Source organism: Heterocephalus glaber, unplaced genomic scaffold (genome assembly GCF_053883595.1).
Source record: "Heterocephalus glaber isolate CG9 unplaced genomic scaffold, H.glaber_assembly_v1.0 deba00000546, whole genome shotgun sequence".
In the NCBI taxonomy this organism is placed as follows: Eukaryota; Metazoa; Chordata; class Mammalia; order Rodentia; family Bathyergidae; genus Heterocephalus; species Heterocephalus glaber.
In genome coordinates, this window is record NW_028258147.1 from 27338239 (window position 1) to 27352197 (window position 13959).

The following is a 13959-nucleotide window of genomic DNA, read 5'->3' on the forward strand; positions in this document are numbered from 1 at the left end:
GATATTTTTCATTTTAGCACTCCTATAACTAGCTTTCACAGTCTGGTTAATTCATTTTGATTTTCTAAATATACATTATATGCATACTGACCCATCTACAATGTCAATAATTACAGACATCCGTGATTATTTTTATCTTAACACTAATCCTGCCAATATTTTACTGATAATGAAATGTCCTATGACATTTGAAGTTAGTCATATTAGGAAGTATCCTATTTTTAGATTAATAAGAGTTTTTTTAAAGATCACAAATGCATCTTGAGTTATTGTGTTATTCAGCATCAAGAAAATCAAATAACTTTTTTCTACTTTGACTTTCTAATGTAACAAACTAAATTAATACATTTCCCAATACTGAATCATCTTTATCCTTGGGAAAGAAACTCTAATTGGTTTGTTTTGATACACTTGCTTGGGTTTCCTCTGCTACAGTATATTTGGCATACTAGGATTTATATCAACATTTGTAAATGAATTTGGTCTAGAGTAGCATTTCTCAAATTTTGGTTAGTACATTTGGGAGGGGGGCAAAAATTCTAATCTTAAATTTCTTCTATGTAAAAACAGATATAAGACATATAAAGAGATACAGAAATAGATGAATTAAGAACCATTAGGAAGATTAATTCTTCAGTAAGTACATGAGCTATGATTTCAGCTCGGGCTCATATTATACTTCAGACTATATATGTTATTTAAAGAAGATTAAAAATCTAGTTTTAAAAAAATTTCTTACAACAATTTAACAAACAGTAGTAATCTAATAGAGCTTAATGTTTTGTTATAATTTTTAAGTCCTAAAATGATTAATTCTCCCTTCATAATGAACTGAGGGAATTACTCAAATCTGGACAACAAGAATTTAGCCAGCCTACCTGAGTGTGACTGATTGTTACATGGTTGCCATGGAGAGGTGACTGTCGATCTTTCTCCTTACTGTGCCGACTACTCTGTTTACTGCGTTGTAGCTGCTGCCTCAGTTTGGCAATCTGCTTTGGGAGAGGGAAGGAGGAGAAAGAAGAGAACAAAAGTGAATACTATTTTTTAAAGATTTTTTACCTACAGTTTTTGAATATTAATAAATGGCTTTTTCTCAAAGGTTTTAAGAACAGGTAACATTTCACCACAATGATTTATTTTTTTCAAATTTTTAAGATTAAGCCGATTCAAATAAAAATATACAAGTGTTAAAAATGCTCCACTTCTATAAATTTGAATAGGCTATTGGTAAATATGGAGAGCAAATTTCCCCAGCTTATTGCAGATTTTACCTTCACACTGTAATGCCAGAAATACTTTCCTTTTAAAAACATTTTATAAAGTGAAGAACAGTATTTCAGGTGCCTACTGATCAAAGTCAAACCTGATCTCTCAAAAATAGGGACCATTAGGGCTGGGGATTTAGCTCAGTGGTTCTGGTGCCTGCCCTGCAAGGGCAAGGTCCCAAGTTCCATCTCTGGTAACAAAAAACAACAACAACAACAACAAAAATAGGGACCATATTAGTTTCTAAAGTCTTGTCTTATAAAACAAAATGGATCAAGTTTATCAATTCCTAAACATTTTAGAATTGTAACTCCCAAAGATGGTTACAAGAATCAAAGCTATTTACTATTACTAACTTATTAGCATGTAATATTTTACTATATATTACTCTTTAACCAACAACTTTAAAATATATATATATATATATATATATATATATATAATTTAGGATGTATTCTCCTAAAGGAGTCATACTCCCAGTTTTAACAGAAAAGTCATTATTTATAATATGACCTGGAACTCATTAAACTAATTACATATTTCAGGTGATATATAATCTACTTTAAGTGTGCTAGACAAGAGTAAGAAACTTCCTGACCACTTTAAAGAAAACTACTAAGGTAAGGGTATAGTTTATGTGTATCGATACCTCAAGGGCTCGTGAGTTGGAAACGTAGTCCCCAGTGTGATGATAAGAAGTAATGGATCTTTTATTTTGAGGAGTCTTAACTTTTTTTTTGAGATCTTTATATATTTTAGATGTCAGTGCTCTGTCCAAGGAATAGCAGGCAAAACCTTTTTCCCATTCTGTAGCTTTGCTGCTACTTTGTAAAAGGAAAAATTTTTGTCTATTTCTTGTACTACTTTGAAGATAATGATACAGTGTATTAACTATTATTTTTCATTATTTTGTTATGAAATTTTATTTTTTCATAAAATAAAAAATTTTATGAACAAAAGAAGATACAACCTTGTGGGAGGTGATATGGGGACTAGTGAAATGTGATTAGATCATGAGGGTTACTGTGCTCAAAAAAATGTAGTCCCCATTGGACCCTGGTTAGTTCTCATAAGGGTTGTTATACAAAAAGCAAGACTGGTTTTCTGAATCCCTGTCTTCCATGTAATCTCTCACTTTTGCACATCCTCCAGCCACAATGCCATCTGCCATGATGGGACACAACCAAGGGGGACCTCACCAAAGGGCAAACCAGATAGGATAACCTGTCCCATGAGAAAGGCAGTCTCTCCCTCAATCTGATAAAAGCCATCTACGAAAACCAACAGCCAATATCATACTAAATGGTCAAAAACTGAAATCCTTCACACTAACATCAGGAAATAAACAAGGATGTCCACTATCACCACTCCTGTTCAATATAGTTTGGGAAACATTAGCCTCAGCAATTAGACAAGAGAAAGAAATAAAAGCAATAAAGATAGAAAATGAAGAAGTCAAATTGTCATTATTTGCAGATGACATGACACTCTATATAGAAGACCCCAAGAACACCACTAAAAGTCTTATAGACTTAATAAACAAGTTCAGTAGAGTAGCTGGCTACAAGGTCAACACACAAAAATCAATAGCTTTCCTCTACACGAATGACAGACTCACTGAGAAAGAAATAGGTCAAACAATTCTTTTTACAATAGCATCCAAAAAACTGAAATAAAACAACCTAACAAAAGAAATCAAAGACCTCTACTCTGAAAACTATAGCACTCTGAAAAGAGAGATTGAAGACGATATCAGAAAATGGAAAGACATCCTTTGCTCCTGGGTAGTAAGGATCAACCTAGTGAAAATGGTCATACTTCCAAAACTGCTATATAGATTTAATGCATCCCAATTGAAATTCCAGCAGCATACTTCACGGACCTTGAGAAAACAATTCAAAAATTCATTTGGAACAAGAAGAGACCTAGAACAGCAAAAGCAATTCTAGGCAACAGAGACATGGCAGGGGGTATCACAACCCCCAACTTGAAACTATACTACAAAGCTATTGTGATAAAAACAGCATGGTACTGGAAAAGAAACAGACCTGAGGACCAGTGGAACAGATTAGAAGATGCCGAGACAACTCCAGACTCACTCAGCCACTTCATCTTCAACAAAAGAGCCAAACACCCACACTGCAGGAAAGATAGACTGGAACAGAGGTTAGGTAGAACTCTTGAAGACAATGGTGTAGGAAAAGATTTTATGAACAAAACTTCAGTTGCCCATGAACTAGCTTAAACAATCAACAAGTGGGATCTCTTACTAAAAAGCTTCTGCACAGCAAGAGAAACCACCAGCAGTGTGAAGAGACAACCTACAACATGGGAAAATATTTTCCCCTGCTGTTCCTCAGACAAAGGTCTGCTATCTCGAATCTATAAAGAATTTAATATCAGACCTCCCAAATTTAAAGACACAATCCAAAAATGGGGATCTGAAATGAACAGACATTTCTCAGGCAAAGAAGTAGAAATAGCAAATAAATACATGAAAAAATGTTCAACATCACTGGGTCATTCGAGAGATGCAAACGAAAACAATGCTGAGACTCCACCTCACTCCAGAAAGAATGGCTGCTATCATGAAATCAACCAATAACAAATCCTGGCAGGGCTGTGTGGAAAGAGGAACACTGCTCTACTGCTGGTGGGAGTGTAGACTGGTGCAACCACTGTGGAAATCAGTATGGAGATACCTCAAAGAGCTAGATCCAGAAGTCCCATTTGGCCCAGCTATTCCCCTGCTGGGTATCTTCCCCAAAGAATTAAAAGAATCATACCACAGTGATATATATCAGCCATAAAAAATGAGACATTAGAGACATTTATAGCTAAATGGATGCACATTGAAGCAATACTCTTAAGTGAAATAAACAAGGACAGACGTGTAAATACTGTATAGTTTCTGTCTTGTGTGAAACTGAAAGTGTAAATAAGGACTAAAAGGTATAATAGATAATGTGAAATAGGAAGAAAAGGGGCAAAGGGGAAGGGGAAGTGGGAGGGGTAGGAGAAAGGAAAGAAGGGAATGGAATCAATATGAGAAAATGAAAAACTGGAAACAAAGTCTTTGTAGATAGGGAGGCATGGAGGGGTTGAAGGGAGGACAGGGGAAGGGGGAAAAATAAGAACCCAGAGAGATTATGTAAAGGTGCAAATTTCCAATGATGAATGTCATTATATGGTATACCTAAAATGTACCAGTAAAATTAATTTTTTTTTAAAAAAGAATATCTACGTAAACAATGCAACCTCACAGCTTTTCACAAAACACTGTTCATCTTTGGAATGTACAGCAGGAGTTATGTTCTGTTTACAATTCAGTAAGCATCAGGGTAAAAGGAAAGTCCATCTTCTAAACAGATATACTCAGAACATTACAGGTTCTAGTTTAAAAGCATGTGAAATGAAAGAAGACCATCTATGCCATAAAATCCTCCTTTGCTTCGGAATATTACACCACTCACAGAAAAGGGGCAGACCTGCACAATAACGTGGCAACTGCAAATATCCTCCCCCCACCATCTGCTTTAGAACTTCCCTCTTTTCCCTTCAGTACTAAAGCATCCCTATGGCTATAGGAAGCCACCTCTTCTCTCCAATCCCGCACTAATGGAGAGCAAACACGAAAGTGTTTCTCAAAGGAAGGGCAGATGGAAGGTATAGTTTCCTCTCCTACTTTATCCACAGTTCTGAACCCCTGCCTAAGAAAGTCTCTCTAAGGCCATGTTCTGCTGTGAAACACAAAGCCACATCTTCACTTCAGTGCGTTCACCAACTCTAGTTATTAGGAGGAAATGCCCAATAGAACTTTCCATTAAAAAGAGAACATGAGGGGGACTGAGGGGGGAAAGGGATAAAATAAAATTTTTTAAAACCTTAAAGATTTAAAAAAAAAGAACATGAAAGTTAAGCCATGGCTTTTTAAACCTAAACTAAAAATGAAGCTGACTTTATGTTTCTAAATATTTATTTGCTACACTGTGGCTCCAAGAAAAAAAGAAGGAAGCAGAGAACAGCCTTCTTTTAAATATGAAATGGGCCCCAAGTATGCCTGCTCCGAAGTTTAGAAAAGTTAAGGAATAAGTGATCCTCACTCACAAAGAAGAAATAATAATGGTAGAAAGAAGAATAAGAATAAATGGTCATAAATAAGAAAAAATGTTTATGGAATTAGATGAAGAGCAATCAGAACTGGCCCCTTCTGAGAACCAACAACGTATTTTTTGGAAACTGGTAATATTATCCTGTTTATTTGCTATTTTTATCTTGTTTGTTTCCCTACTATTGTTACCATCTTTAAAAAGAAAGAAAAAGAAAAATTCTTTTTAGCTTCAAAAGACTGGTTGAGCATTTTTGCACCAGAAACTGAATGGGAGAAAAGTATTTCTCAGAATGAACTGCAATCCACATTAGGCCAAGAGAATGAGAAATCTTATTTTAGAAGGACTAAATGGCAGTGGTGGGAAGGGAAGTGGAATCCTGAGACTTAAAAGAAAGGGGTCAGGAGAGAGGAAGAAGAATGTCTAAAATAAAGAATTTTATAGGTATCACTAGGAAGAGACCTAGTGTTCTCAGCTAATCTTTCTTACCCACAGGGATCACTGCATCAAGATGCAAGTGTAACCATCACAGGTACCTGGGAACTCGAGTAATTCTTATTTTTAACATTAGGATAAATGGGAAGTATGTCACTGTTTTCCTATGGCACATTTCTGAATGGTATTCACTGTAGTAGGGCTGGTACACAGTGGTTAAGAGTTCCTCCCACTATTGCAGGTTGGTTTAGAACTGAGATTTAATGGAGCAATATTTAGTGGAAATCATTTAGTGGAAAATATATCCTGGATATCAAACATCTAACTCATAACCAACCATTTAAGATATAAATCACTCAAAGCTGGAGGAATAAATTTTGGAAGTCAGTTTCTCCCAATTTACCAAAAGTACCTTCTGGAAGGATAAAATACAATGTACAACTAAAATATAAAGAATTTGTATTCAATAGTTATAAACTTTGAACACTTAAAGATAATCTGAGGTTTGACTACTGAGCAGGTAGTAAGGAACCAGACTGACAGGGTATGTGAGGACTAAAATCCAAGCCAAACCAAGCTCCACTCTGTATTCCGTAAGCCTAAACAGAATATTAAAGTTTCTGAAGAAGGCTTTTTCATTAAAAGGCACTGCCCTTAAAAAACAAGCAAGCAAACAAACAAATACCCCGTTTATGCCAGTGGAGATGCACGCACTCAGAGGAGTCTTTTCCATGATCCATGCAGCGATTTTTTTTAATATAGTAGTACCTATCTAGAACATAAGTAAAGCTAAAATCCACTTAATAGAACCCCCCCACACACACACACATAGCATTCATTTCTCACCTCTTATAAACAAAGTAGAGATACTGCAAGAGAGTGAAAAGCAGACTATTCCCTGGGAAAGATAATCACAACACATATAATCTGATAAAGTACTAACATACAGAATATGTAAAGAACTCCTAGAAAGCAATGATGAAAAGACTGAAGAGTGGACAAAAGACTTGAACAAGTACACAGGCAAAGGGAATATCCAAATGGCCGATGTCATAGGAAAAGATGCCCAATATCATTCTCATCAGGGAAATGGAATACCAGTTAGAGTGACTAAATATTAACTGTCGGCAAAGACATGAAACAAATGTTTACTCTCCATACATTGCTGGGGGAGAGGTGTGGGTTCTTTTATAACATAGTGGGTTTGATTATAGAATTTCTGGAGTAAGTGCTTATATCCTTTACACCAGGTTAGTGAAGTAATAGCTGAACAGAGAAGAGAGCAATGACCTAGCTCACAAGAGCCAAAAATTCTTAATCCAATTACCTGGAAAGGGAAAAGTAGCGTGCCCAAGGCTGAAATTGGGTCCTAAGGTGCTTACTGGGAAACAGTGCCAAAAGAAATCCCTCCTACCTAACATGGAGAAGAATGAGTTACTAGAAAATAGAAATCCTCTGCAAATATATAAGAATGATATCTGTATCTGTTAAGGATATTTCCAACAACTAAAATTAGAATACACCTTTTTGTATGGAGATATTTCTATAATAGAAATTTATTCATTGCTAAATGTAAGCAACACAGTTTTAAGCAAATTATAGTTCAGCATGCTGAAAATACTCTAATGATATATATCTGACTAGTAACATATTCTTTCTATGATTGTTCAAAGAGCGAGGTGTAGACCAGTTTGTTTGATGGCTGTCATAACCACCAACAGAAATGTATCATTAAAATTTGTCCAAGTAATAACTATTTATTGAGCAATGGAAAAGTTACTGTGCTACTTAATTTTAAATGAATTATCTCGTTATTTGACAAAAGAATAGGAGATGAACACCTTTATGAGGTCAGAAGGGTTGCTCACAGTTGTAGGGTTAAGTGGTAAACAAATGTCTGAAATCAGGAAGTGGAATTTCTGTCTACTGTCTTATAACCACTACTACAGTTTGGATCTGGAAGGTCTCCTAAAGTCCCCTGTGGTAAAGGTGTGGTCCTTGGCCTGTGGCACTACTGGGAAGTAGCGGAACCATTAAAACTTGGGGTCTTGGGCTGGGGATTTAACTCAGTGGTTCTGCCACCTGACTGGCAAGCTCAAGGACCTGAGTTCGATGCCCAGTACCAAAAAAAAAAAAAAAATTGGGGTCTTGTGGGAAGTTAGGTCATTGGGAGGGGATATTGGAATCATGACCAATGTTGTCTCTTTGTTTCTCACCCACTGTGACGTGAACGAGCCCCCTCCAGTACATTGTCCAGCCAAAACATACTATGCTGACACAGGCCAAGGCAATAGGGCTAAGTGACAATGAACTGAAACTTTTAAAACTGAGCTAAAATAAACCTGTTCTCTATTTTGATTATCTTAGGTATTGTGACAGTAATGAAAAGCTAACACAACTACCATTCTATACTGCCTGATGAATCAAATCAGTAACTTACAAGAAGATAAAAAAATTATAAAAAGTAAAAATATAAGTAACATAATAAAGTAAAAATTAAAAAATAAAAAGTAAAGACAAATGAGAATGAAAAAATTTGACAAGAGTTGAACTAAGATATCTTCTCCACTGAACAATAAATAAAGATATTAACCCAATGAATTTTCCCTGAAAATAAAGTTTGGAAAGTCATGAATCTCAAGCTGCTACTCTCTTTCATATGAAATGGAAATATATGAAAAACTTTAACATTTACAAACAGCAAATGCCTCAAAAGACAGTTTCTGTAGTCTAGTTAAAAGAAGATCAGACCCAGTATGGTGGTGTATGCCCATAACCCCAGCACTTAGGGAGGCTGAGGCAGGAAGATTGCAAGTTTGAGTTCTGCCTGGGCAACTTAGTGAGGCTCTGTCTCAAAATAAAAATTAAGGCTGCGCCCAGCCCAGAGGAAAGGGCTTTTGGGCCACTGTCCCATTGCTCCTGGTCCAGAGGAAGGGGCTTCTGGGCAACCATCCCTCCCGCTGATCCCAGCCAAGAGGAAAGGGCTTTTCGGACTCCATCTGTCCTGCTGCTCCTGGCCCAGAGGAAGGGGCTTCTGGGCCACCATCCCTCCCGCCACTCCCGGCCCCTGTCAAACCTCTCCCAGGTCAGAGGAGTTGAGTCACACGGGTGCCAACAGCACCCCCCCCACACCCGGTTGAAATGAGAAGACACGTAAATAAGTCTCAAAACCAGACTTCCAGATCACCTACAGCAACCCCAAAGGGAAATGAGATGGAACACTCTGATACTCAAACACCTGGACCCACTGAACTGGCAACAAAAGGGGATCGTGAAAAAATGAAATCAGAAATAATTTCTCAGATAACAGGAGAAATTGTGCTCCTAGTGCAAGACGTAATTAATAAATCTAGAGAGGAGCTGAGGAACATGATGGAATCCCAACATAGGAAACAAATGGAATCCATAAAACAGATGCAAATAGATTTCCAGGAGATGAAAAACTCCATTGAAAGTCTACACAGCAGAATGAGCCAATGTGAGGACAGAATTTCAGAGATAGAAGATAAGATTGCAATTAATGACCAGGAAAAGAAAAATTCCTTCAAAATTATAAGGGAACACAAGAAATCAATCCAGCAGATGCTAGACGATGCAAAGAAGAATACAATAAGACTGACTGGAGTCAAAGAAGAAACAGGAGAGAGTGCAGATGACATTAAAATACTCTTCACAGAAGTAATGGCAGAAAACTTCCCAAGCAGGGGAAAAGAATCTGACAGACAGATAAGTTAGGCATATAGGATTTCAAATAGCCTTGATCAAAAAAAATCGACATATAGGCATATGTGTTAAGATTCCAGAAACCCAACAGAAGAACAAAGATCTACAAGCAGTTAGAGAAAAGAAACAAAGCACACACAAAGGAAAGCCCATCAGAATCACAGCAGACTTCTCAACACAAACCATCAAGGCAGGAAGAGCTTGGAGTGACATATTTCAAGCCCTAAAAGAAATCAGGCTCCAACCCAGATTGATGTACCCTGCAAAACTATCTTTCGAAAGTGATGGAGAAATAAGATACTTTCATGACAAAGAGCACCTTAGGAACTTTGTGCATACCAAACCAGCACTCCAAAGAATTTTACACAATATCCTAGGAACAGACATTGAGAATCACAACCCCAGGAAGCAAAGCAGAATGAACCCATCTGGCATGACAAGAAATTAAATGGAAAGGGGGAGAACCCAACAACAAAAACAGGCATGACAATGATAAGTCAATACGTTTCAGTTATAACCATCAACGTTAATGGTCTCAATTCACCAATCAAAAGAAATAGACTAGTAGAATGGGTCAAGAAGCAAAATCCAACAATATGCTGCCTACAAGAAACACACTTAATTCAAAATGAAACTCATAGACTGAAAGTTAAAGGGGGTAAAACAATACTCGATGTGACGAGAACATGAAAAAAAGCAGGAGCAGCTATCCTCTTTGCAGATCAAGTAGATTTCAAACCAACACTGATTAAGAGAGACAAAGAAGGACACTACATCCTTGTAAAGGGAACAATCCAAGAGGAAGAGATGACAATCATAAATATCTATGCAACAAACACTAGTGTGCCCAACTATATAAAACAAATACTAACAGGCATGAAAAGTCATATATTCACTAATACAATTGTAGTGGGGGAACTCAACACTCCACTGTCACAAATAGATGATCAACTAGACAAAAAATAAGCAATGAAATACTAGAACTCAATCGAACTCTTGAACAAACGAACTTAACAGATGTTTATAGAGTCTTCCACCCCACAAAATCACAATACACATTCTTCTCAGCTGCACATAAGTCAGTCTCCAAAACAGACCACATACTCACGCACCGAACATGTTGAAGGAAGTGCAAATGAATTGAAGTTATCCCCTGTATATTATCAGACCATAGTGCAATGAAATTAGAGATCCATAGCAAAAGAAACTGGAAAAATTTCATAAACACATGGAATTGAACAATGCAATTCTGAATAACCAATGGGTCACAGAGGAAATTAAAGAAGAAATCAGACAGTTCCTTCAATTAAATGACAATGACAATACAAAATATCGGAATCTATGGGACACAATGAAAGCAGTCTTACGAGGGAAATTCATAGCAGTGAATACGCGCATTAGGAAATCAGAATGAGCCCAATTAAACAACCTGATGCTGAACCTCAAGCTTCTAGAAAAAGAAGAGCAGGACAACCCCAAACCTCATACAAGGGAGGAAATTAAAAAGATTAGAGGAGAAATCAATGCAATGGAGACTAAGAGAACAATACAAAAAATCAATAAAGCAAAGAGTTGGTTCTTTGAAAGAATAAATGTAATTGACAAACCTTAGCCAACCTTATCAGAAAAAGGAAAGAAAAGGCCCAAATCCATGCAATTAGGAGTGAAAAGGATGAAATAACAACAAACTCAGCAGAAATCCAGAGGATCATCAATATCTACTTTGAGAACCTATACGCCAATAAGATGGAAAACACAGAAGAAATGGACAGATTCTTAGATACATATGAATTACCAAAGTGGAATGAAGAAGATCTAAAAACTCTAAACAACCCAATACCAACCAATGAAATTGAAAACGTTATTAAAAACTTACCAAATAAGAAAAGCCTGGGTCCTGATGGCTTCACTGCTGAATTCTACAAGACATTTAGAGAGGAACTACTGCAACTACTGTCTAAACTCTTCAATGAAATTGAAAGGGAAGCAATACTCCCAAATTCATTCCTGGAAGCAAGCATCACCTTGATTCCCAAAACAGAGAAAGACCTAACCGAAAAGGAGAACTATAGGCCAATCTCACTAATGAACATAGATGCAAAAATCCTTAATAAGATACTGGTAAAGAGAATGCAGAAGATCATCAAGAAGATCATACACCCTGATCAAGTGGGATTCATCCCAGGGATGCAGGGATGGGTCGACATATGCAAATCAATCAATGTAATACACTATATTAAAAGAGCCAAGGACAAAAACCATATGATTATCTCCATAGACACAGAAAAAGCGTTTGACAAAATCCAACATGCATTTATGATAAAAACCCTACAAAAATTGGAATAGATGGTCTCTACCGCAAACTGATAGAAGCCATCTATGAAAAACCAACAGTCAATATCATACTAAATGGTCAAAACCTGAAATCCTTCACACTAAAATGAGAAGCAAGACAAGGATGTCCACTATCACCACTCCTGTTCAATATAGTTTTGGAAACATTAGTTATGGCAATTAGGCAAGAGAAAGAAATAAAAGGAATAAAGATAGGAAATGAAGAAGTCAAATTGTCATTACTTGCAGATGACATGATACTGTATATAGAAGACCCCAAGAACTCCACCAAAACTCTTCTAGACTTAATAACCAAATTCAGTCAAGTAGCTGGTTACAAGGTCAACACACAAAAATCAAGAGCTTTCCTCTACACGAATGATAGACTGAGAGAGAAATAGGGCAAATAATTCCTCTCATAATAGCATCCAAAAAACTGTAGTACCTAGGAATCAACCTAACGAAAGAAATCAAAGACCTCTTCTCTGAAAAGAGAGATTGAAGATGATATCAGAAAATGGATAGACATTCCCTGCTCCTGGGTAGGAAGGATTAATATAGTGAAAATGGCCATACTTCCAAAACTGCTATATAGATTCAATGCAATTCCAATTGAGATTCCCAGCAGCATATTTCATAGACCTTGAGAAAACAATCCAAAAATTCATTTGGAACAAGAAGAGACCCAGAATAACAAAAGCAATTCTAGGTAACAGAGACATGGCAGGGGGTATCACAATCCCCAACTTGCAACTATACTACAAAGCTACTGTGATAAAAATAGCATGTTACTGGCAAAGAAACAGACTTGAGGACCACTGGAACAGATTAAAAGATGCAGAAACAATGCCAGACACACTCAGCCATCTCATCTTTGATAAAGGAGCCAAACACCCTCACTGGAGAAAAGATAGTCTCTTTAATAAATGGTGCTGGAAAAATTGGGCTTCAACTTGCCAAAGATTAAAACTAGACCTATATCTCTTGCCATGCACTAAACTAAAATCAAAATGGATTAAAGATCTAAATATTAAAATAGAAATACTGAACCAGTTGGAACAGAGGTTAGGTAGAACTCTTGAAGACATCAGTGTAGGAAAAGATTTTATGAACAAAACCTCAGTTGCCTGTGAACTAGCACAAACAAGCAACAAGTGGGATCTCTTCTTATTAAACAGCTTCTGCACAGCAAGAGAAACCACCAGCAGTGTGAAGAGACAACCCACAATGTGGGAAAAAATCTTTACCTGCTCTTCCTCAGACAAAGGTCTACTATCTCGAATCTATAAAGAACTTCAAAAGATCAGACCCCCCAAATTCAAAGACCCAATCCAAAAATGGGCATCTGAAATGAACAGACATTTCTCAGGCAAAGAAGTAGAAATAGCAAATAAATACATGAAAAAATGTTCAACATCACTGGTCATTCAAGAGATACAAATGAAAACAATGCTGAGATTCCACCTCACTCCAGAAAGAATGGCTGCTATCATGAAATCAACCAATAACAAATGCTGGTGGGGTTGTAGGGAAAGAGGAACCCTGCTCCACTGCTGGTGCGAGTGTAGACTGGTGCAACCACTGTGGAAATCAGTATGGAGATACCTCAAAGAACTAGGACTGGAAGTCCCATTTGACCCCGCTATTCCACTGCTGGGGATCTTCCCCAAAGAATTAAAAGAATCATACCACAGTGATAAATGTGCAGCCATGTTCATAGCAGCACAGTTTGTGATAGCTAAAACTTGGAAACAGCCTAAATGCCCATCAACTGGAGACTGGATAAAGAATATGTCGTTTTGTTATATAATGGAGTACTACTCAGCCATAAAAAATAAGAAGTTAGAGACATTTATAGCTAAATGGATGCACATTGAGGCCATACTCTTAAGTGAAATAAACAGGACACACATGTATAAATACCAAATAGTTTCTCTGGTGTGAGAAACTGAAAGTGTAAATAAGGACTAAAATGTATAATAGGTAATGTGAAATAGGAAGAAAAGGGGCAAAGGGGAAGGAAGTGGGAGGGGCAGGGTAAAGGAAAGAAGGGAATGGAATTAATATGAGAAAATGGAAAAATAGGAAC

At 36.9% G+C, this 13959-nt stretch overlaps 1 protein-coding gene across 4 annotated transcripts in view; it reads right to left on the reverse strand.

Annotated features, from left to right (window-relative positions):
* The window catches only part of Glcci1 (glucocorticoid induced 1), a 102175-nt gene that overhangs the window by 27023 nt on the left and 61193 nt on the right, over window positions 1-13959 (reverse strand). For 2 of the 4 annotated variants that reach the window (XM_004862737.4, XM_087204451.1), the window contains exon 4: window positions 879-995. In XM_004862737.4, the coding sequence (XP_004862794.2) occupies window positions 879-995 (117 nt within the window). The remainder of the gene's footprint in view (window positions 1-878; window positions 996-13959) is intronic. The other 2 variants (XM_087204450.1, XM_004862736.4) reach the window with 1 other exon arrangement.